The sequence below is a fragment of the Cyprinus carpio genome, chromosome A22, assembly GCF_018340385.1.
Source record: "Cyprinus carpio isolate SPL01 chromosome A22, ASM1834038v1, whole genome shotgun sequence".
Lineage (NCBI taxonomy): Eukaryota > Metazoa > Chordata > Actinopteri > Cypriniformes > Cyprinidae > Cyprinus > Cyprinus carpio.
This window is the reverse complement of record NC_056593.1, coordinates 4219297-4245739: the sequence shown is the minus strand read 5'-3', so window position 1 is coordinate 4245739 and position 26443 is coordinate 4219297. Positions and strand designations below refer to the sequence as shown.

General features: G+C 36.7%; 1 protein-coding gene across 1 annotated transcript; it reads left to right on the top strand.

Moving 5' to 3' along the window:
* Window positions 1-318: 318 nt before the first annotated feature.
* On the top strand, window positions 319-26443 carry LOC109046438. Its single transcript, XM_042712330.1, has 6 exons — window positions 319-656; window positions 750-1076; window positions 24796-25119; window positions 25226-25552; window positions 25720-26043; window positions 26302-26443. The coding sequence occupies exons 1-6, from the start codon at window positions 341-343 to the stop codon at window positions 26319-26321; spliced, it is 1638 nt and encodes a 545-aa protein (XP_042568264.1). The 5' UTR covers window positions 319-340; the 3' UTR covers window positions 26322-26443.

Below are 26443 nucleotides of genomic sequence, written 5' to 3'. Positions count from 1 at the left end.
GAAGCTGGATCATCAGACTGGAACAACAACCGGAGCATCAGTCCAAAGAAACAAATCTGGACTCTATTATCTACTGATAACCACCATCCGATTCAACATCATAAAGAGCTTTATTGTTAATGTCACTGTGAGTGTTATTTAGTGATGAAACTCACAAAATATAGTCATCTTTGATCTCGTAGGTGTCTGATCCACTATGTGAAGTGAGAACTGTCTGTCTTACACTTATTTCACTACTCTCAATCTTTATGATCTGTAGAAAAGGACATTTTCACAGCATTTTTCTATTTTATAATTTTGTTTGGCTTATACTTATGTTAATTTCTTCAGGTTATGTTTGATGACAGTGAGTGTGTCAGTGATGGAAGGAGATTCAGTCACTCTGTACACTGATGTTGAAACAATCCAACAAGTAGAGATTAGATGGTATTTTAATGACATTCACATCGCTGCAATCAGTGGAGATCCCAATAAAACCTGCACAGATGTTCAGTGTTGTTATGGAACTGAGAGATTCAGAGACAGACTGAAGCTGGATCATCAGACTGGATCTCTGACCATCACAAACATCACAACCACAGACTCTGGACTTTTGAAACTACAGATCAACAGCAGCAGTGACAGTCTTCTTCAGCTATTCAGTGTTTCTGTCTATGGTGAATCATACGATCACTTAATATTCACAGTTCTCTCATGTTGTTGTTTTCAGCAAAAAGATCCTCCAGCGGCTGTTGATTTGTGTTTTTCAGATGTTCCTGAACGACAGAAAATAAAGTCAGTGAAGGAGGGAGATGCTGTCACTTTAGATCCTGGTGTAGTAAAAAAAACTAATTATTTGATGAAATGGCTTTTTAATGACGTTCGCATCGCTGAAATCAATGGAGATCTCAGTTTTATCTGTGCAGATGTTCAGTGTTTATATGCGGATGTCAGATTCAGAGACAGATTGAAACTGAATCATATAACTGCATCTCTGACCATCACAAACACCAGAACCACAGACTCTGGACTCTATTATCTACTGATAACCACCATCCGATTCAACATCATAAAGAGCTTTATTGTTAATGTCACTGGTGAGTGTTATTTAATGATGAAACTCACAGAATATATTCATCTTTATCTCGTAGGTGTCTGATCCACTATATGAAGTCTCTTTATGATCTGTAGAAAAGGACATTTTCACAGCATTTTCCTATTTTATAATTTTGTTTTGGCTTATAATTATGTTCTTTTTTTTTAGGTTATGTTGATGGAGCGAGTGTGTCAGTGATGGAAGGAGATTCAGTCACTCTATACACTGATGTTAAAACAAACCAACAAGAAGAAATTAGATGGTATTTTAATGACATCCGCATCGCTCAAATCACTGAAGATCTCAGTTTTATCTGTGCGGATGTTCAGTGTACATATAGTGATGAGAGATTCAGAGACAGACTGGAGCTGGATCATCAGACTGGATCTCTGACCATCACAAACACAAGAACACAGACTCTGGACTTTATCATAAACAAGTCATCAGCGGCAGCAACATCAATAACGGCATCTTCGGTGTTACAGTCTATAGTGAGCCATTGCTTAATATAGCAAGTTTTGTACATTTAAATCCGATCATTGTTCGATGATTGTTCAGTTGATTCAAATTCCAGAGAATTTTGATAAAAAAAAAAAAAAAAAATATGTTTATAAGCACAAAATATGGACAACTGTGCTTTTTAGACTGAAAGACAAGAAAGAGCATGAAAATCTTTCAGATCCACAATTCTTTTATGCTGTGGATTTAGTTTTGTTTGTGATTTTTGTTTCACCTGTTGGTTTGTGTTTACAGAAGTTCCTGATGCTGAATGAGATGAAATGAAGAGAAAGTCAGTGAAGGAGGGAGAATCTGTCACTTTAGATCCTGGTGAAACAAAAAGCCCAAATGATTTGATGACGTGGTATTTTAGTGACATTCGCATTGCTGAAATCACTGGAGATCAGAGTAAGATCTATACAGATGATCAGTGTGATGAGAGACTGAGAGACAGACTGAAGCTGGATCATCAGACTGGATCTCTGACCATCACAAACATCACAAACACAGACTCTGGACTTTATGAACTACATATCGGCAGCAGCAGAATCAGTATCATAAAGAGCTTCAGTGTCACTGTCCCTAGTGAGTATCATTTGGCCATTTGTTTCCTTTTCCCTTGAACAGTTAGAAAAAAGGTTAAAATGTTTTAATCAAGAAAGTAAATGTTTTCACTGTAGTCTGTTTGACAAAGTGGACTTGGGCCCTTCATCCTTGAAATAGTTAAAACTAAACCCTATGAAAACACAATCTTGGGTTATCTTGTTTTACTTTTAGCACTGCTCTTAATTTGCTTTGGCTTAATGACCTTATTTGCATATTTGTGGTGTCATTGATTGGAAGAATGTGACATGTGGCCTATGATTGCAGACTACTTTCAAGTTGTTTTTCCTGAATTATTAACTTTTCAGACTTTAAAAAATAAGTATGAAACGTCTCTTCTTTACCTCAATAGACGTGTTTTCTGTCACCATTTAACATTTTCCCTCCTCAAAACGCTGAAATGACTAAAATAGGCAATTATTCTGTGCTGAGCTTACAGTGCCCTGACGCTGTTTTAAACTGCTGATGACCAACATAGAGAAAGAGAAAACATCAAACAAAATTGTCACACGGTGTTTAAACCGAAGCGATCGATGCAACGAGACTAAAGACAATAGAACTAATCTCAATCAGTGAGTCAGTCCAAAATGGATTTTTGCATTGCGCAGTGTGGCTCGATGTTAAATCTCAGACAGTAAACTGATGTTTACATTCTATTTCTGATGTATTGATGCACTTGTAATGATGCAAGCGCTCGCGCTACTTCTGACACGAAGGTCAGATGTATTTGCAACGATCGCTTTGTCGCGTCTAGTGTGAGCTTGACGTGACAACGGTTTGGTGTAGACACGGTGTTAAAAATGATTAGTGACAATAATAACTGTCTGTCTTTAGTGGTTTCAGATTCAGGCCTGTCTTCAGCCGCTGTAGCAGGAAAAGTAGCCCTATGTGTGGTGTAGCTGCAGTTGTTCTGCTGCTCGTTCCTGCTGTTGTGATTTACTATCGCAAACATCAAGCAGGACAAACATAGTGAGTATGACATACAGATGGAGTTAACAAGATTGAAAATGTGAAAATTTAATTTACCAAAGTAATGTTCAATTGTTTAATTGAGTTTGTTATTGTTTACAGACAATGTTACAGACATGGTGTACGGTGTACATTTTAGGACATCCTCAGAACTCAGTCATTAAATGAAAAGGAGTCTTGCCTCAGACTAAAAGGCTTCAGTCATTGGAAAAAACGGCATCGCGCCTCAGACTGAAAAGCTTCAGATCTCAGGAAAAAGGACGTCAGGTGTCAGGTCTCATACAATTAGGCATCAGACGATCGGACTCAGGAAAAAAGGCATCAGACGAAACAGACTCAGACAAAAAGGCATCAGACGAAACGGACTCAGGCAAAAAGGCATCAGACGAAACGGACTCAGACAAAAAGGGCATCAGACGAAACGGACTCAGGTGGAGTATCGCGTTGCCCCGCACTATGTGACGTCACACGCACGCGGTTCAGAGGAAGTGGTATATAATGGTTGATTGATGGCAAAGGGAGGTAAGCAGCGTCTGATATATTATATTTTAACAGTTTTATTCAAATGTTACACTAATTAAGTTATATACGGAAGAGAACATACATTTGGAGAGTCTTGTGTGCACGTTTAAAAAGTTAGTTAGCCATATTGCATCTATATATACAAATGGTAATCATTACACTAAAAAAACATGTTACTTACACTTTTACTATAATAAAACCATGGTCACTTTACGTCAAAGTAAGGCGAATTCTTTCGAGCTATTAGATTGAAACCTTAGTCTAATTATAATATACCTGTATGAGTCTAACACTAGTTGTTGTATTAAATGATTTTGCAAAAAAAACAATGGTTCTGTCTTATAACTAAATATATATTTGTTTTGTTCAGTCAATCAAGTTATCGCTGACATTTTCGGGGTAAGCGTGGCTACAGTGAGCAAGGACCATTATCACCTGTGCTAATTACCCGGTTCGGTACCCATTTAGATGTCCAGGCAACAAATAAGCTCCTCCATGCCAGAGAATTACCGTTTGTTCAATCCAACCCTGACATGTCATCCTGGACTGCACAGAAATCTGCTGTGAAAGCCCTGCATCGCTGATACTCCACTCTGAGATCTTCTCAAGTTACAAGAGTACTACCACATTAAAAGGTCTGGTTGGGGTAGCTCCATGTGGTGCAGTGACTTTTATCTCCCAGCTTTACACCGGTTCAATTTCTGACAAAGAAATCACGAAGAAATCCGTCATTTTGGACCTGCTTGAGCCTGGAGATGTGGTCATGGCAGACAAGGGGTTCACCACTGAAGATATGCTCTCCAGTGTTGGTGCTAGACCGATCATTCCACCTTTCAAATGTGCCAAGCAGTTCAGCAAACAGGACTGTGAAAAGGTCAAGGAAAACCACATCTGGGATTCTGTTGTGCCACTCACCTTGTCAGGAAGTATTAATCAGATCTGGCATAATTGCTGTTTTATTTATGGTTAACTATCAGGGACCAATGTTTCTTGAGCAGTGAATGTATATTAGTATATTACATTTTTAGAATGACTGTGATTATTACAATAGTAGCGTTTTAGTGTTAACTTTTGGTAGTAGTTTTTTTAAAATATTTTTTTTGTTACTTTTTCAGTTAGTTGCAGTACATACCTTTAATACTACTTACCATCATTAAATGTGTTTTTACTTATTTATTTTTAGTTTAGTTTTTACTTTTTATTGTAAAGAAAATTTTATCTTATGTACAGGTCCTTCTCAAAAAATTAGCATATTGTGAAAAAGTTCATTATTTCCATAATGTAATGATAAAATTAAAACTTTCATATATTTTAGATTCATTGCACACCAACTGAAATATTTCAGGTCTTTTATTGTTTTAAAACTGATGATTTTTGGCATGCAGCTCATGAAAACCCAAAATTCCTATCTCAAAAAATTAGCATATCATGAAAAGGTTCTCTAAATGAGCTATTAACCTAATCATCTGAATCAACTAATTAACTCTAAACACCTGCAAAAGATTCCTGAGGCTGAGCCTGGTTCATTACTCAAAACCCGCGATCATGGGTAAGACTGCCGACCTGACACCCTCAGGCGAGAGAGGTAAGACACAGAAGAAATTTCTGAAACGAATAGGCTGTTCCAGAGTGCTGTATCAAGGCACCTCAGTGGGAAGTCTGTGGGAAGGAAAAAGTGTGGCAAAAAACGCTGCACAACGAGAAGAGGTGACCGGACCCTGAGGAAGATTGTGGAGAAGGACCGATTCCAGACCTTGGGGGACCCGCGGAAGCAGTGGACTGAGTCTGGAGTAGAAACATCCAGAGCCAACCGTGCACAGGCGTGTGCTTTTGAACCAGAAACAGCGGCAGAAGCGCCTGACCTGGGCTACAGAGAAGCAGCACTGGACTGTTGCTCAGTGGTCCAAAGTACTTTTTTCGGATGAAAGCAAATTTTGCATGTCATTCGGAAATCAAGGTGCCAGAGTCTGGAGGAAGACTGGGGGAGAAGGAAATGCCAAAATGCCTGAAGTCCAGTGTCAAGTACCCACAATCAGTGATGATCTGGGGGGTGCCATGTCAGCTGCTGGTGTTGGTCCACTGTGTTTTATCAAGGGAGGGGGTCAATGCAGCTAGCTATCAGGAGATTTTGGAGCACTTCATGCTTCCATCTGCTGAAAAGCTTTATGGAGATGAAGATTTCGTTTTTCAGCACGACCTGGCACCTGCTCACAGTGCCAAAACCACTGGTAAATGGTTTACTGACCATGGTATTACTGTGCTCAATTGGCCTGCCAACTCTCCTGACCTGAACCCCATAGAGAATCTGTGGGATATTGTGAAGAGAAAGTTGAGAGACGCAAGACCCAACACTCTGGATGAGCTTAAGGCCGCTATCGAAGCAACCTGGGCCTCCATAACAACTCAAAAGTTCAACATTCTTATTACCAAAAACACACTCTGCATTGAAGCAGTCATTTCTGCAAAAGGATTCCCGACCAAGTATTGAGTGCATAACTGAACATAATTATTTGAAGGTTGACTTTTTTTTGTATTAAAAACACTTTTTCTTTTATTGGTCGGATGAAATATGCTAATTTTTTTGAGATAGGAATTTTGGGTTTTTCATGAGCTGTATGCCAAAATCATCAGAATTAAAACAATAAAAGACCTGAAATATTTCAGTTGGTGTGCAATGAATCTAAAATATATGAAAGTTTAATTTTTATCATTACATTATGGAAAATAACGAACTTTTTCACAATATGCTAATTTTTTGAGAAGGACCGCTATCTTTAAATTATTTATATAAAAATGAAAATATATAATAATTTGACAGACACAATGAAATAGTTTACAATGAAAAGTCTTTTTATAATAATTCATGAAAAAAAAGGTCCATTCTGGTGTTCATAGTTATTTCACACAATGTATCAAATGAAAATATATACAACTATGTGTATGCATATCATATACATTACAGAAGATCTAATACAAAACAATGTATTCACCTTGGTATGTACATATTTACATCTAATTAATAGCAAGTACTATATATTTAATGTTATATATTTGTGATGTATCTAATATGTTATAAAAACCGTGAACAAAAATATGAAAGTGAAAGTCGTGACATTTGTCTCGAAATTGGTGCTCTGCATTTAACCCATCCAAGTGCACACACACAGCAGTGAGAAGAGAACACACCGTGAACACACACCCCGAAGCAGTGGGCAGCTATATATCCAGCGCCCGGGGAGCAACTGGGGGTTCAGTGCCTTGCTCAAGGGCACTTCAGCCATGGGTATTGAGGGTGGAAGAGAGCGCTGTTCATTCACTCCCTCCCACCTACAACTCCTGCCAGCACCGAGACTCGAACCTGCGACCTTCTGGTTATAAGTCCCAAACCTCTAACCATTAGGCCACAGCTGCCCCCAAAAAATATGCTACATACCACATAAAATATATACTTATTATTAATGTAAAAATAAATCTTAAGTTTATCCTACTATAATATGAACAGAATCTCTGCCCATTCATACCACTGAAAGATACAAATCCATGAAAACGATATAATAGTACATGTATAGCTTGGGTTTCATTGATGCTATGAAGGCATCATGTCGCCAGATCCTCTTTATTGTGAAATCTGATTTTGTGTCGCTCACAAAGTCACACCAATGTAGACCAGTAACTGCAAGCTGACGTTGTACCTGCCAGTAGTACTTATGGGTCTCTTTAAGTTTGGCTAGTCCTCTTTGAATTTTCATAAATAGAACCTGAGCAATGTTGTCAGCAGAGGTGCTTTATACCTCCACTAGTCCAAACTGGAATGTTTCAGATGGATTGTGCACATCGTCCGTCTGGACCAGCTCCCAGATGTGGTGCTTCTGGGTTTGATAATAAAGCCACATGGTAGGACACTAACACTGGCTGTCTCAGAATATTTTCTTTCTCGAAATATCTGGCTCAAGTTCAAGGCCACATTTCATAGCACTTGTCTGCCTTGTGCCCTTAAATGATTCTTGCGGCCAACGACTGACTAGCTGAAACCCCCCAACCATATGACAAACCTCCCGGAACCTGCTCGCAGTAACCCTTGATTGCCGAATTTGTAACCTTTATAGACTCCAGATGAAGTGCTTGATGGTGTGTGGGCACAAATTTTAAATTACAGCCAAACTGATAACCAAGCACAGGTAGTGGGGGAAAATAAACATCAGGAACACCTGCAGCTATAGGGGGACATTGGTATGAAAGTGGACTGGCATGAGGTACAGGACTGAATTGTGAGGGGACCAACTCTACTTTTGACATGCCCTCAGGTATGTGTGCCAGCAAAGGTTTAGGATTAATCTGACTAAGTTTTGCACCAGAAGCCAAGACATCAGCATCTGGAAGGGGACCTAAAGAAATGAACACAAATGATCAGTCATGAAGACATTAAACACAAACAGAAAAAAAAAAAAAAAACAAACAGAAACATACAAACAAACACACACACACACACAAAAAAAAAAAAAAAAAAAAACAGAGTTGTGAATTACCTGTGTAAGCCTTGTGTAGGGTAGACTTGATTCCAGTATTCCCAACTGATTTTGGTTTCAGGACACGAAGTTCACTCCCTGCCTCTAGATGTATTCCCTTAATATAAAACAAATACAGTAATAGTTAAAAATAGTTTACTGATCGTGGGTGATTTTCATTTATTTGGTACTTAAAATGCACTCTTGTTCATTATTAGTCTATGATGTTTTAATGTTTACATGTACTTTCTTTGAGTTAATAGTGTTCTTACCAAGTGCAGAAAAGAAAAATACATGCCTGTGCTCTTGGACGATGCCATCTCTGTGGCTCACTTGATTTTATTATATATATAATGCATTGTGATTTTATTATAGTAAAAGTGTAGTAACATTTTTTTTAGTGTAATGATTACCATTTGTATAACCACAGTTTTGCTACAAACACCATGGTTAAACTATGGTTAGTATAGCAAAACCATGGTTAATCTGTGGATACCATGATTAACTATATCATCCAGGGTTTTTTTTTTTTTTTTTTTCTTGTAGTAAAAACATGGTTATTTTTTCGTAAGGGTAATTTTACTGCACTTGCCAAAATAAAAGCTCGCTAGTTGCAATATGGCTAACTAACATTTTAAACGTGGCACACAAGACTCTCGAAATGCATGTTCTCTTCCGTATATAACTTAATTAGTGTAACATTTGAATATAAAACTGGTTAAAATATAATATATCAGTCGCTGCTTACCTCCTTTTGCCATCAATTAACCGTTATATACCACTTCCCTCTGAACCGCGTGCGTGTGAACGTCACCTGGGGGCGGGGCAACGCGATACTCCACCTGAGTCCGTTTCGTCTGATGCCCTTTTTCCTGAGTCCGTTTCGTCTGATGCCTTTTTTGTCTGAGTCCGTTTTTCGTCTGATGCCTTTTCCTGAGTCCGTTTCGCGTCTGATGCCTTTTTTCCCTGAATCTGTTTCGTCTGATGCCTTTTTTCCTGAGTCCGTTTCGTCTGATGCCTTTTTTCCTGAGTCCGTTTCGTCTGATGCCTTTTTCCTGAGTCCGTTTCGTCTGATGCCTTTTTGTCTGAGTCCGGATCGTCTGATGCCTTTTTGTCTGAGTCCGTTTCGTCTGATGCCTTTTTGTCTGAGTCCGATCGTCTGACGCCTTTTTGTCTGAGTCCGTTTCGTCTTATGCCTTTTTGTCTGAGTCCGTTTCGTCTGATGCCTTTTTGGTCTGAGTCCGTTTCGTCTGATGCCTTTTTTTTTCCTGAGTCCGTTTCGTCTGATGCCTTTTTGTCTGAGTCCGGTTTCGTCTGATGCCTTTTTGCCTGAGTCCTTCTCGTCTGATGCCTTTTTGTCTGAGTCCGTTTCGTCTGATGCCTTTTTTCCTGAGTCCGATCGTCTGATGCCAATTGTATGAGACCTGACACCTGACGTCCTTTTTCCTGAGACCTGAAGCTTTTCAGTCTGAGCGCTGCTGATGCCGTTTTGTCCACTGACTGAAGCATGGTTTGTGCAAAGTTAAGACTAAACCTTGTCCACATTATAGGTGTTTCTAACACCATCAATAAAATGTTTTTGGCGATGCATTTCAGTACTTAGGTGAAGATACTACACTGTAAAACCTGACAAGTTAACTCAAACCATTTGAGGAAACAGATTGCCTTAAAGGGATACTCCACCCCAAAATAAAACATTTGGTCATTATTACACTTACCCCCATTTTATTGCTTCAGAAGACCTATAACATTTGTGCTGCTGGTCAACATTACACATTTGCATTACCAGAAATATTCATCAAAAAATAAAAAACTGAATAAAGACGAAAACGCCAACTTAAATAATCACTGTTTATAACGTGACAAATTACATCTGGTACAACACACTAAAGCCCATCATTGTGTTTCAATGTTTAATTTTACTTCATTTTAGGCTCATATGAGCCTAAAAATATATATAAAAGTGTATATATAAATATAAAATTTATATAAATAATTTTACTATTAATATATATTAGTATTGCATCCGCCCGCCTTGTTGCAAATGACATCACACCACAAATAAGACATGTAAGGAGCAAAATAATCGTCTAAAATGTTAAGGTTAAAACAAAACCGCCATTATAAACTCTCCTCAGGCCCCTTTGTGCACACAGTTTTTTTTTTTTTTTTTTTTACATACCGGATCACCGGATTTAGTAAAACTTGATCAGCATCACGTGGATATTCTAGATGAAACTGACAAAGCAGATGATAAATAACGAATAACAAAAAAAGTTTAAACGAACAGGGAATGTGTGTTTTCTGTACCTTGCTTCAGAAACTGCCGCGCGAGTGACGGTTAGAGATGAGGAAGATCTGTGTCAACCGTCTCTCTAGTTTAAAATACAATTTGCGGCACTCGTTTGTCCTGTGCCCGGCTGTGAGGAAACACACAAAATCTTAATTTATCACTGACAAACTGTTGTGTATAACAGTGCATCTTGCCGTTGATAACTTTGATGTAATCAGTCGAATGCTTTACCTGTTTATTTTCCGTGATAGCTTCGCGAGCCGTGCTGCTGTGAATGTGATCCCGTGAGCTGTGGGGGGATGTGACTGACTGAAAATGCGCGCGGTTTTTTGAAAAACTCCCGGATAATATTTTGTCTCGATAACAATTAATTACTTTTAAAAGGATTTAATCTATGCTTAACATGAAATAGATTTATGTATTTATTATATTATCGTTTAGCTATTTAATTAGTTATGAAAGGTAATATATTACCATTTAGTTATGGATTTTAATTAGTTATGAAAGATATTAAGCATAATAAACATATAGCCCTATGTTTATAAAAACAGGACTTCTCGAAAAAAAATGTTAGAAATCATGAATTAAGCCAATTTTTTTCTAGAAATTATCCTAAATCCAAATGACACATATATGCAAAAAAAAAAAAAAAAAAAAAAAAAAAAAAAACAACAACAAGTACTGCTTTATTAGCACAGCAAGTAAGAGTGGCAATACTACTCTATTAAAAGGGCTACTCCCACCCCAAAATGAAAATTTTTGTCATTAATCACTTTCCCCTCATGTTGTTCCAAACCTGTAAAAGCTTAGTTAATCTTCAGAACACAAGCGAAGAAAACAAAGATAACAACTTTATTCAACAATTCCTTTGTCAACAGTCTCCTCTGCGTCTCTCCACCATCACAGTAGCACCATCTTGGAGAATATGAGCTGAATGTAGGCAGCGTACGCTCTTCTCTGTCAGCCCGCGTAACAAGGATACATTTTCTACATGTATTTATGCTTTAATTGAAAGAAACAGTGCATCCTTTATATATTGGTCAATACTATAGTTAACACCTGGGGTCGGCAAGTAAGTTTGCCACTGGGCCAAAAAAAATTGCCCACTAGATGGCGGGCCAGCAACATAATCAAAAGATTCATTTCAGCTTCATTTTATAGAAATATTCAATTCTTCTGGAATAGTTTATTTTAATCAATGTGAAGAGTTTTTTTTTTGTGTTTTTGCAACTCAAACATCAATCCTGTTCATTTGTTTTTAATTTCTGTAAATCTGTTTTCTTGAAGATGACTCCTGCCAATGAATCTGAACTGAATCTTGGGGCTGCCAGTGAGACATCACAGAAACTTTATTATGTTGATCCTTCATTTAAAGGGCACATAAAGAAATGTTGGGAAACCCCAATAGTGTCACGATACCAAGATTTCAGTATTCAGTACTGATACCAGTGATAGCAAACTCAGCTGATTAAAATCCAAAACTAGTTTGCTATAATTAAATTAATTCAAATAATAAAAAAAAATGTAGCCTGATTTTTTTTATTATGTAACATAGCTTCAGAAAAAGACAAACTGTAAATTAGCAACAAGAAGCCTGAGTTCCCAACCTCGCCCCCTTGCCTTTCCCGAGAGACCAACTACTAAAGTTTGAGAAAACCTAGACCAGAAAGTTTGCAAGTAGTTTTAAAAGCATAATGTTTAAAGGTTTTTGGAGGCCATACAGTCTATCAGAAAAAAAAAAAAAAAAAACAGACAAAATCAAACAACATGTTAGCTTTCTCATTAAGAAAACAGAGAAAAATATTAATTCCAGTAGTACAGTAGTACAGTGGTTGAGGTTTCTTTTCAGTTTGTCAAGGTTGTTAAAGGTGCTAAAGTTATCTTTAGAATTTTGTATTAGCAACTTTACAGTTCTACACAGGAAGATCCCTGATGAAAACCACCAGTATGCTGTTGTTCCCAAGATTCACTGTACTAAAAACTGGTGTTTTCAGCAGAAATCCTTTTTATATTAAAGTTTAGCTTTGTGCTTTTGTCTGTTTGTGGTGTCATAAATTTGTTGTAAAGGTTGAAATCCTGCAAGGGTTGATCCATGACATTTCACCATTGACCCGGTGACTTTTTATGAATGGCGGTGAGAATTTAAGATTGGTAGTGCTGTCATAAATTCACAACGGTTGTTGCTGTAATTATATAATAGGCTGTAGTGTGATGTGCTACATGTCTACGTTACTGTTTCTGTTTTTTACTTGGGATTCACTGTTAGTGCTGCACTCGGGAACGCAACATTCATCATTAGAAAATGTTTATAAATCTGTTGTTGTTTACAAAGAAGTTTCAGTGTCACATAATCCTTCACAAATCATTCTAATATGATGATTTGCTACTCAAGAAACATTTCTCATTATTTTAAATGTTAGAAGCAGTTTTGCTGCTTAATATTTTGTGGAAACAATGATACCACTCAAACATTCGTATAAATTTACAAAAGAGAAATTAATAATTTTATTCATCATGCATGAAAGTGACAAAAAGTGAGTGAGTGAAGACATTTTAAATGATTTCTATTTAATAAATGCATTAACAAATTTAATTAATATATTTGATAAATGCAAATAATGCTGTTCATTAAACTATATTTATCTCAAAAATCTTGCAAAATAAAGTGCATCATCACTTCCACACAAAATATGAAGCAGCAAAATTGTTTTATCAACATTGATAATTATCAGAGAGTCAAATAAATTGTAATGATTTCTAAAAAGATCATGTGACACTGAAAACTGAAGTTGTGATGAAGAAAATTCTGCTGTGCATCACAGGTTGGATCACCGAATAACATGACATTTTATATGTATAAACATTTTTAACTTTTTTTGTGTTTGTAATAATATCAAATGATCAAATAAATTCAGAAGATCGTTATTTCAAAATCATGAATAATTGTAATGTTTCCAACTTTTCGCAGGTATTTTAACAATAATAATAATTCTATATACTTACTATAATATATTATAGTACTTTTTTGTAGTATATTATTATATTGTTGTCATGATTATTAATTGCTGTTTTTTTAACCAGAAACAGTATGTATTTTTATAATATAAGATATAACTTTTTAATGTGCTAAAATACATATTTTAATAATGAGTGCTGGGGTTGTGACTTGTGGGAGTGGTCAGATTTTCCTTCTTTTTGTCTCTAGCTGATCACAGGCCTGAGAGAGCCCACCCGTTATCACATGCCTGAGAGCTCTCTCGGCTTTATTCTCATTTTAAATAAAGACTATATTCATAGAAACAAAAACCCCAAGACTGAGTGTGATTCTTCAGATCAGCGGCAGACGACACCTGCAAGCATACAATTAATAAAGTGTGCCCCTTTCTGAACAGATGTGGTTTTAAGTTTCTCAGTTGCGCATTTGCGCATTTGCCATTTTCATGTTAACAGTTAAGAACAAAAGGAAATGCTGGGTTATATTCTCTTGTAAGTTCGTGTTCGTATTGTATTGCCATTTTTGCACTGTGAGCAGAGGTGTTTTAGTTCTTGATCACTCATGTAATTGCCATTCTTATATTTTACAGTTCTGAAAAGAAAAGTGTTTTATTATTTCTTGTATGCTCGTGTTCTTGTTGGCATTTTTGCACTGTGAGCTGTGAGGTGATGAAGTCTCTCAATCACTCATTTAATTGGCTCACTCATTTAATCTCATGTTTTAAAAAATAAATAATGCTGTTTATATTCGTCTTGTATGGCTTATGTTTTATTTTTTTGAACTTAGTGAGCATGTTTAATTGCCATATTTGCAGTTGTAAAACAAGAAGACATGCAAGATTAAAATGTTCTTTGTGTGCTCATGTTGTAAATACAGTTTTTTATTACAAAACATATTGACTTTAACATATTGACTTTTTCTTCACAGTAGACTATAGGTATACATTAAAAATGTTTTAATTTAATAGATCACAAGTATTTTCACTTTCATTTGGATGTAACTGTAGAGTCAAGTTAGCTAAACGTATAATGATGTAAATTTTATCTAGTAGGCTGACAAAAATGTTATGTAGTTGACAATGCATTGTTTCGATATAGACATGACTAAACTGAAATGTAGTTAACACGGCATTATTTTTAGCATGACAAATTCAGAGTAAACCTGACGAAAATCTTTTCTATAAGCATGAACAAACCTTTATCTCGTAGGAATCTTTATCTTTTTGTAGTCTTGGACTAACAGGAATTTAAGTTTATACAAAAAACTCATTTCAAACTAATTAGATTTTGGTGGAAAAAGTGTAATTAAATTTCGTCGTGGAAAAGTTTACTCTAATTTCGTTCAACAAGCACAAAGCACAAGAGAGCCGACTGTTTCTGTTCAGTGGTAAGTTTTAATTTAAATATTTGTGATAACCTAACATAAGAAAGATATATGCTGTGTTCAAATGTATTTCCACTTGCTTGAACAACGTAATAAACAAATCTAGAAGCCAGATGCATTTAATAATTGAGTTTAAACGTGAATATGTCTATGAAAGATTGTGAAACTGTACTGTGAAAAAGCACTTTTTCAGTTTAGGCTAACTACATTTGGGTTTGTGGGAAACAGCTGCGGATCAGGAGCGGACTGCAAACGCGTCCGCACACTGCAGACGGAGGCTGTGTGAACGGGCGTTACACTTTTTCGGTATGCCCTCGGTGGTCCGACCTTGTTAAACCCATGAATTTTTGTGCCGCCCAAAACGCTGGCGGACTGCTAGATCTTTGTTAGCTGGGGAGGAGTCTTCCAGATTACTTTCATTTCAGCATCAGAGCATTTTCTTTCACTGCATCTGCATCTTCTTTTAAACAAAAAACTGAAAATGAAAAAAAAAGCACGTCTTTATTTTTTCTCTTTTTGCTGCTGTGTGTTCGTGGGCACGGTTAAGACATTTATACATTTATATCTAATTAAAAATCTAATATCACCTTTATTAACTTTATTCTGAAGAATTCAATTGCTCGGATTTTGCTCGACCATTGTAAGACATATTAATTGTTACATTTTCTCTTCAACGATAAAAACGAACGTGACAGGTTCAATCTCAACACTTCAAAGCATTTTTGCAACTTTAGGGAAGAGGGGGCACAACCTAAAAAGCGGGTCGCACACCGGACGAGAAGCGCACAGTTCAAGAGGGTATATAGTCCAAACAGTTAATTTAATCACCAAACAGGCATAAAGTTTCTGCAAGAATTAATTAAGTGGCGCGAGTTTGGAAAAAGAAAAAGAGGAATAATATTAATAATAAAAGGCCAAAGGAAAGAGAAAGAGAGCGATCATGGGCTATAGGGAATTTATTAAATCCACAGAAGACAAACGTTTTGCTGAAAAAAATACCAAATCTTACAGCCTAGCATTGCACGGTAAAAACGATTTGTAACATAACCCTATATAATGTAATTTAGTGAAAACCTAGCCTATGTGTGTGTGGTTCTGTATCTATTTAATAATTATCCAACCTATTCTAATGACCCAATTTAAAGCCTAACAAGTTATAAAATATATAATAATAATAATATAATAATAATAACTAAAATAACTAACAACACAGAGCAAAAGTGGATTGTATTATAGACTAACACCATAGTTTAGGATACAACTTATGGTTGCTCTGCCTAATGTTATCTATTTATCTGAATGGAATCAGTCAGGAAAAAAACAGCGCAGACTATTAATTACACAAACGTATTGGTTTAAAAATGTGAACAAATGTGAACAGTTTAATGTTGTTACTTTTTTGCGTAATAATCCAATAAATGGATGGATAAAAAAAATCAGCTGCGGGCGCCACCTTCTGGCGAGACGCGGGAATTCATTCTTAAAGGGACGTGACATACAGCCAAGTAAGTGGACCCATACTCAGAATTCGTGCTCTGCTTTTAACCCATCCAAAAGCGCACACACACAGCAGTGAACACACACCCACACACACACACACACACACACACACCGTGAACACACACCCGGAGCCATGGGTATCATTTGTATGAGTTTGGACTGACCGAACTGTATAGTTCAGCTGAGAAAATATATCATTTGGCCAAGTGTATGCTAATATGTCCAGAACTTCCTGCCCCATATTCCAATTTTATGTAACATACAAGAGAGTACAGTGCACCATGTGTCAAAAAACTTTGATTGATGAGGGTCATAAAAATTCCACCCCCCACCCCATAAGTGGACACACCTCTTCCTGTACAGCCCCCACCCATCTAAGTGACCATCTGTTTTATCCACCCCAATGATCTGAAGGAATGTATGTCTGTTTTGGGAATGTGGTTTTTTGTGTGGGCCATTGAAAACTGGCATCAGTAAAACAGTCCATGTGACATCAGTGGTTAAACCGTAATTTTACAAAGCTACAAGAATACTTTTTTTTGTGCAGAGAAAACACAAAAACATAGCGACTTTATTCAACAATTCTTCTCCAAATTGCATCTTCCGCCATTATCAAAGAGAACGTAAAAAAGATGCATGTGCAGGTGGTGCTGCTGACGTAGAACACGCATGTGCCGAGCCTTGTTTACATGCAGAGAAAGCACATGTTCGTGCCTCTTGATACTCTCCATAATGGGGGAATATGTGATTTGGTGGAGAAGAATTGCTGAAATAAAGTCATTACAATCACAAAAAGTATACTCATAGCTTCGTTTAATTGCCGTTGAACCACGGATATCACAGTGGATTATTTTTATCATGTCCTTACTACGACTCTGGTCTGGGAACATTTCAGTTTAACATCACAAAACCAATTCAATGATCAAAATATTAAAGTGACTTATTTGTGTGAGTGATGAACAGTGTCATGTTTACCATTCCAAAAGGGTTGACCTGATTACATATCTGGAGCAGTTGTATAATGTGAACAGCTCAGAGTAGTGTCCGGTTTAAAGTCATTGTATGACCACACCGCCATGTTCAGAACCAAAACTTCAAATACTTTCACTGTGCTAAGCCAGGGGTCTCCAAACGTTTAGACATTTATTGATTATTCAGCTTTTGCAATTAGTTAAAATATACATATTCAAACAAATAAATTTAGTAATCCGCTTTTGAAAGTCATTATGTATTACTATTATATAATTAATTTATACAAATAAATATATTTGGCACACAAAATGAGATGAGAGAGAAACTTGTATTACGCCATTTTAATTAGCTATAAGAGGAAGTAGCTGAATCACAAATCATTCTGCCTATTAACAACTCTTTTTGTGAGCCATTATGTATAATAAAGTAAAAGGTAAGTGACAGGACATTTATTTTTTGGATCTAAACATTTTATTAATAAATACAATCTCTCTTAAAATACCTTATTGGGTTATGATAATCAAAACAGTCTATATATATATATATATAATTCCCACTAATAAAAAGATTTTATCATTAGCTAGCTTCACACTAGACAGCTGCTTTTATAACAGAAAATCATATAATTCTGTAACTGAAAGGGACACTGACTCCTGGTTATAGTGACATAAATACCATTCATTCTTGTCACTTGAGGTGTTGTAGGGTAGTTTCTGACGCGCGGAGATCCAAACAAACCACATCGTCCTCCAAGTACTGCTTTATCAGATTTATTCATCACACTGCTTGTAACTGGTCATTTAACTACTCACAGGTTCTGCCTGCACCAATGCACATAAACATATCATCGGATGCCTTCACATATTCATCTCTCCTAGACACGGTCCAAAAAAAATGTTGTGCTTCCCTCTAATTACCCTGCCTTCTCTTACCGTTTTGCCTACCTATATACTCATTTTGGGCCCACACTCCACCCAGTGGTCAAAAACAGAATTACAAAGACTCCTAATGGCTCTTACACCCCGGCCCCTAATTGTACATGGCATGTAGACATTACAATTCAATACAAGATTAATACAATGAGCCATTAAAGCCCAAAGCAACATTGTAAAACACTGCATTAATCAGTCCTCTGTAGGTTCAGAAAGTAATAGTCTTTGCAATCAGTCCATTAGACTTCCATGTTGTCATACAACAGACAACAAGCTTTGTCACAGGTCTCCGTCGAGTACACTGGTCTTAGTTTGTACTCGCATAGAGAACGTACAAGTCCATTTTTATCTGGAAAGACTTTCCAAAACTCGTCCCATCAACCAAGATCCACGTGGAGCTGTTGAAAATCCCACAATAACAACGATGTCACCAGGAACAAAGTTTCCTCCTTTCCTCATTCCATTTCTGCCGATCCTGAAGCAAAGGCAAATATTCATTTGTCCATCTTTTCCAGAATAAGTCACACCATATACTGGACCTGTTTCCATCTCCTTTTGCTGTATAATTCAGATTTGTCAAATAGTCCAGGAGGTAGTACTGGTTTACCTTTCATCTGAAGAAGGTGGTTTGGAGTAAGTGGTTCCAAATCATTAGGATCATCTGACAGCTTGGTTATTGGGCGATTGTTCAGAATGGCCTCAATTTCGCACAGCACAGTTTGGAATCCTTCATCATCCAAAGTTTGCTGATGTAAGATCGAATTTAAAATTCTTTTGACCATTCTGATCATACGCTCCCACACTCCGCCATAATGTGTGAACCTCCCGGAGGATTGAAACTCCACTGGACACCCTTCTCAAGCATTACCCTTTGAATCTTGCTTTTATTCCATGAACTAAGCATTTCCTTTAACTCCCTTTCGGCTCCAACAAAATTTGTACCATTGTCCGATCTTATGTGATTTACTTGGCCTCGTCTGCAAATGAATCTTCGTAGAGAGTTGATACACGAATCAGTGTCCAAAGAATAGGCGAATTCCAGATGAACTGCTCGACTTGCCATGCAAGTAAAGATGACTCCATAACGTTTTTGCAAGGGAACGTCCTCTTTTAACTTCCACAGGACCAAAATAATCCACCCCGACATTTGTAAATGGAGGCAGATCAGGAAGGAGTCGCTCCTTTGGCAAGTCTGCCATCTTCTGCTCACTCACCTTAACTCCAAAACGTCTACAATGGCCACAACTAAATATGATCTTTCTGGCAGCTGCGTTACCCTTAATGATCCAATATCTTTTCCTCAGCTTGGAAAGCATATGATTTCTTCCACTGTGGCTTAATTGTTGGTGTATATGCCGCAAGATGAGTGTGGTGATATGCTGATCCTTAGCCAGAATGATCGGATGCTTTCTTTCCTCAGGCATACCAGAATTTCTCAATCGTCCTCCAACTCTCAAAAGACCGTCTTGATAGATAGGATCCAATTTATATAACTTACTGTCTCTTCTTATTTTTGAAACAGGTGAAGACGACAGAGCAGCAATTTCTTTTCTGAACTGTTGCCGTTGACCGAATGCAACAATAGCTGCTTCAGCTTCATTCAGGTCCTCCAAAGTTAGATTCGGTGTGGTCACAGACTTTGTTAGGTCTTGAAGCTCTTTCTCTATCTTCTTAGAAGAAATTAATACTCCAGAAGAATCCAAAGAGGCTTGAATTTCCTTCCGCTTTTGACTCCTTTGTTTCAGAATTTTCTTTAACTTCAAGAGCCAAGCAACACCAACCTTCAACTTTGTCCAGTCTGAAAAATGAGTAATCAGCCTATGAGTAGCATTTGTTGCACTTGGGTATTTCATTTACAACAGTGCTATTTTACATACATGTTTCTCTTTTAAAGCAGTTTGCACGTGCAATTAATGAAGCCTTCTCTGCCTCTGCCATGATTCGTGCTGAAGAAGCAGAAGATCTCCCACTACGCACACTGTTCGAACTTTTCTTGCTAGATGGTTTACTTGATTTACGTGAGATGTTTGAAATGCTATCTTCTGGATCAACGTCATTTTGATATACATTTTCATCAACACCAGAACATGAAACTTGACTTTCAGTACTCAACCATTTCTCAACATCATCTATAAACCCATTGCAAATCAAACATCTTTCCATTGAACCATGTTTGTTGTTGTTTTTCCTTTTCTTCACTGGGAAAAAGAACCATCACAGAATTGTGCACTTCCCTTGCTTCATCTCTCAATTTAATTAATTTCTCGCAAGAACACTGTACCTCCTTTTCATATTCTCGATTGGACATAAAATCTTTTATAATAGCCATTAAGTTCTTTGCCTTGTTTAGGCTTCTCTTTCTTGTCTTTTTGTAGAGTTCCAGTTTTTCCAATAATGCCTTAGGAGTTAACCTAGTAGGCCTCTTTTCCCTCACAGGCTCCCATTTCAACCTTCTCAAATGACACAGTAGTCTCTATTTGTTCACCAGCAGCCACAACATCATCATCATAATTCCCAACACTCATATTCGCAGACTGTAGAATTCCTTACACCTTCTTAGCAAAATTAAAACTCAAGCAACCAATGCATTGGATTTACGCTGTTACATGTGTGCACACAAAGTCATTCCTCAAGTAGCACTACACATACCTGATTGGCTTCATTTATTCTCTTCGTCACGGCTGTTCCTTGATTCAATTAAATCCAAATCCAAAGCGAAATCCAGTGATTAGTCCATTAAAAGTTCAAAAAAGGTTCCAAAGCGATGCGTGATAATCCACAAAGAAGCATTTTTTGACAATATATAGTGACATAAATACCAATCATTTTGTCACTTGAGGTGTTGTAGGGTAGTTTCTGACGCGTGAGATCCAAACAAAACATCGTCCTCCAAGTACTGCTTTATCAGATTTATTCATCACACTGCTCGTACTGGTCATTTAACTCACAGTTCTGCTGCACAATGCACAATAAAATATCATCGGATGCCTTCACATATTCACCTCCAGACACGGTCAAAAAATGTTGTGCTTCCCTCTAATTACACCTGCCTTCTCTTACCGTTTGCCTACCTATATACTCATTTGGGCCCACACTCCACCCGGTGGTCAAAAACAGAATTACAAAAGACATAATGGCTCTTAACTTGGTTTTTCATGTTTAATATTGTAAAGCTGCTTAATGTAAGGCTATCTATTGCATAAAGTACTGTTATATAAATAAACGTGACGTGACTGGACTTTACTTTACTGGAACGCCGAACTTCAGAGTTCGTGCAAACATCCACATCGCTGTAATCAAATGTGTTCTTTAGTGCTGCTTTTACATCGCGGTCAGTTTTTGTTGTGTTTATTTTGTTATCGAGAGGAAGGCGCGCAGTATATATTTACATATTCACCCAAACGCCGCTTAGCAGCCTCAGGCTCCGTTTGCATTTGCTCTAACTGATGCGTTTTTTTTCTTCTTTTGAATTGCATCAGGAAACCTGAAGTACAGTCTTGCGCTACAGCACCACACTGGTCAAACTCCATTATTGCAGGCTCTCACATTAGGTCATACGAGATCAAACCACTACTCATCAAAATATTTGTCACATTTTTTTTTTTTTATTTTCGACGTTGTCGATAATGTCGACTAATTGTTTCAGCCCTAGTATATACAGTATATATACTACAGTCCATACGCTACATAGTGTCAGCGTTTTCACATCTCCCAACTGCTCAAAATCATCTATTAACGGCGCAATAAACCGATTACACAATACTCGACTGCAAAACAAAAGCATCCCAAAACAGAAACTCTAAGAGAAATTAAAGACTTTGACTTAACACAAGGAAAACTTTAGATTTTCTTACCTGGCTGGTACTTCTTGCTCTGACTGACCCATTGCAGCTCCTCCGCACCATCATCATCAAATGTGTTGAAAATCGTCACATACGTTTTTTTTTGAATGACGAAATTAAACCCTTTACGTTAGTTTAAACGATTGATGATTAAGTAAAAATGGAAAATTAAACAGTTTAAGTTAATTAAGCACAATACAATTGTGTTTTGGCGGAAAACAAAATATATCTGTGTTGTTGTTCAACAAAAAAATATCTGTGTAAACCGAACAGTGCGACAAAACCATTTTTTTTTAATGTAGTTAGAGTTTGTTACAAGTTAAATAAAAAGAAAAGCAGGCTACTGACCATCTATCTAAAACAAAACAAACAAAAAAAAGTATCAGATACATTTGTTGACCATTGAACAAATGACAGTCCTGTCTTGATTTTACCACTTTCCATTCCAGTTAAATATTTGTATGCGCATACGTGTATTTTTAACTGATATAACATGCTAGAAGTTAAGTTTGACACAAAAAATAAAAGGCTGATTAAAGGAATTAGGCTACTAAATTAAGCGTGAATAACTAAATAAAAAAATTTGTGTAATGTTGTAAAAGTTTAGACGTTGTACGTCTATTTCAACTGAATCTTAGTCTACGGCAAGAAAATCAAAGACATTTGCTTTCATTCCAGTTAGATATTTGTATGTCCATACGTATGTTTTAACTGATATAGCATGCTAGCAGTTAAGATTGACAAAAAAAATAAAAGACCGTTTAAAGGAATTAGCTACTAAATTAAGTAACTAAATAAAAAATAAAATAAAACAAAACAAAACAAACAACATTTTCCTGTGGCTCAGAGGTGATTGTTTAGAAGAAAACTTGTGTAACCTAATTTTTAAAGTGAAAAAAAAATAAAAAGAAAAAAGTCTGGGTTATATAGCAAGCCACAAGTCTTAAGCTTGACAAAAAACCAAAGAGTAAATAAAGGAATTACCATTAAAAACATTACTTTAATTATTAAAAACATTACTTTACTTAATTCTTTTCACATATATTTAAATGGGATGGATGAATTTTTATGACCCTCATCAATCAAAGTTTTCTAACACATGGTGCACTGTACTCTCTCTCATACAGATGTAATCTACATCTTATGGGCTCTAGAGGTAGCAGGAAGGAAAACCCTTTGTTTTGCTAGACATTCCTGTATGATGTAATGTACAATTCTTATTGGATAAACCACTACACCACCCATTGCAATGCAACTATATAATGTATGGATGTAATAATAAAACTTGGAAGAAGTATGTGAACAGACAACTGGCTCCATGTTCATAATTCTTTCCATGAGCCCATGCAAGGACTGAGAATAGTCGGATGGCATCGAATGATAAAGAGTTGAAATATATTATTTTAGTGGACGATTTCAGACACACCGTTGGTTCAAAAACTTTCCACATGGGCTACACTCAAGAAAAATGGCTTTACTTTTTTTCTGTGTGTGTGCGTGTGTGTGTAGCACGATGTGTATTTACTAGATGCCATAGCAACACTATATGGAGAAAAAAAATTGCCTTGGATATTTGGAAGAAATCACTGAAAATTTTGTTATTTGGCAATTTACACAGTATATTAATCAAACAAGACCACATATTTGCACTACATGTATTAAATTATTGTGGTGAAAATTAAATTGAATTAAATTAAATTTGCTGGCTTTATTAATAAACTGTTTATTTCTTTATTTTTTCGGTGTTGATACAGATATAGTGCCAGTGTCTGTGACAGAGGGAGATTCAGTCACTCTATACACTGATATTAAAACAATTCAACAAGAAGAGATTAGTTGGTATTTTAACGGCATTCGCATTGCTGAAATCAGTGGAGATCCCAATAAGACCTGCACAGATGTTCAGTGTTATAATGGCACTGAGAGATTCAGAGGCAGACTGAAGCTGAATAATCAGACTGGATCTTTAACCATCACAAACATCACAAACACAGACTCTGGAGAATATAAACTACAGATCAACAGCAGCAGCGACAGTCATCTTCAGCTCTTCAATGTTTCTGTTTGTTGTGAGTCGTTATGTTCCTTATCTGATCCACAGTTCTCTCATGTTGTGTAGTTTGTTTGTTGTTTTCAGCAGAAAGATCCTCCAGCAGCTGTTGATTTGTGTTTCAGATGTTCCTGAACGACAGAAAATAAAGAGAGTGAAGGAGGGAGATTCTGTCACTTTAGATCCTGGAGAAGTGAAAACCACAAATGATTTGATGAAATGGCTTTTTAACGACTTTACCATCGCTGAAATCAATCGAGATCTCAGTTTTATCTGTACAGATGTTCAGTGTTTAAATGCTGAAGAGAGATTCAGAGACAGACTGAAGCTGGATCATCAGACTGGATCTCTGACCATCACAAACATCAGAAAAACAGACTCTGGACTCTATTATCTACTGATAACCACAATCCGATTCAACATCATAAAAGAGCTTTATTGTTGATGTCACTGGTGAGTGTTATTTAGTGATGAAAACTCACAAAATATAGTCATCTTTGATCTTGTAGGTGTCTGCCACTATGTGAAGTGAGAAACTGTCTGTCTTACACTTATTTCACTACTCTCAATCTTTATGATCTGTAGAAAAGGACATTTTCACAGCATTTTTCTATTTTATAATTTTGTTTGGCTTATAGTTATGTTAATTTCTTCAGGTTATGTTGATGCAGTAAGTGTGTCAGTGATGGAGGGAGATTCAGTCACTCTGTACACTGATGTTGAAACAATTCAACAAGTAGAGATTAGATGGTATTTTAATGACATTCACATCGCTGCAATCAGTGGAGATCCCAATAAGACCTGCACAGATGTTCAGTGTTGTTATGGAACTGAGAGATTCAGAGACAGACTGAAGCTGGATCATCAGACTGGATCTCTGACCATCACAAACATCAGAACCACAGACTATGGACTCTTTAAACTACAGATCAACAGCCGCAGTGACAGTCTTCTTCAGCTGTTCAGTGTTTCTGTCTATGGTGAGTCATACGATCACTTTAATATTCACAGTTTCTATCATGTTGTGTAGTTTGTTTGTTGTTTTCAGCAGAAAGATCCTCCAGCAGCTGTTGATTTGTGTTTCAGATGTTCCTGAACGACAGAAAATAAAGTCAGTGAAGGAGGGAGATGCTGTCACTTTAGATCCTGGTGTAGTAAAAAAAACTAATTATTTGATGAAATGGCTTTTTAATGACGTTCGCATCGCTGAAATCAATGGAGATCTCAGTTTTATCTGTGCAGATGTTCAGTGTTTATATGCAGATGTCAGATTCAGAGACAGATTGAAACTGAATCATATAACTGGATCTCTGACCATCACAAACACCAGAACCACAGACTCTGGACTCTATTATCTACTGATAACCAGCATCCGATTCAACATCATAAAGAGCTTTATTGTTAATGTCACTGGTGAGTGTTATTTAATGATGAAACTCACAGAATATATTCATCTTTGATCTCGTAGGTGTCTGATCCACTATGTGAAGTCTCTTTATGATCTGTAGAAAAGGACATTTTCACAGCATTTTCCTATTTTATAATTTTGTTTGGCTTATAATTATGTTCTTTTTTTTTAGGTTATGTTGATGCAGCGAGTGTGTCAGTGATGGAAGGAGATTCAGTCACTCTATACACTGATGTTAAAACAAACCAACAAGAAGAAATTAGATGGTATTTTAATGACATCCGCATCGCTCAAATCACTGAAGATCTCAGTTTTATCTGTGCGGATGTTCAGTGTACATATAGTGATGAGAGATTCAGAGACAGACTGGAGCTGGATCATCAGACTGGATCTCTGACCATCACAAACACCAGAACCACAGACTCTGGAGTTTATCATAAACAAGTCATCAGCGGCAGCAACATCAATAACGGCATCTTCGGTGTTACAGTCTATAGTGAGCCATTGCTTAATATAGCAAGTTTTGTACATTTAAATCCGATCATTGTTCGATGATTGTTCAGTGATTCAAATTCCAGAGAATTTGATAAAAGAAAAAAAAAAAAATATGTTTATAAGCACAAAATATGGACAACTGTGCTTTTTAGACTGAAAGACAAGAAAGAGCATGAAAATCTTTCAGATCCACAATTCTTTTATGCTGTGGATTTAGTTTGTTTTTGATTTTTGTTTCACCTGTTGGTTTGTGTTACAGAAGTTCCTGATGCTGAATGAGATGAAATGAAGAGAAAGTCAGTGAAGGAGGGAGAATCTGTCACTTTAGATCCTGGTGAAACAAAAAGCCCAAATGATTTGATGACGTGGTATTTTAGTGACATTCGCATTGCTGAAATCAC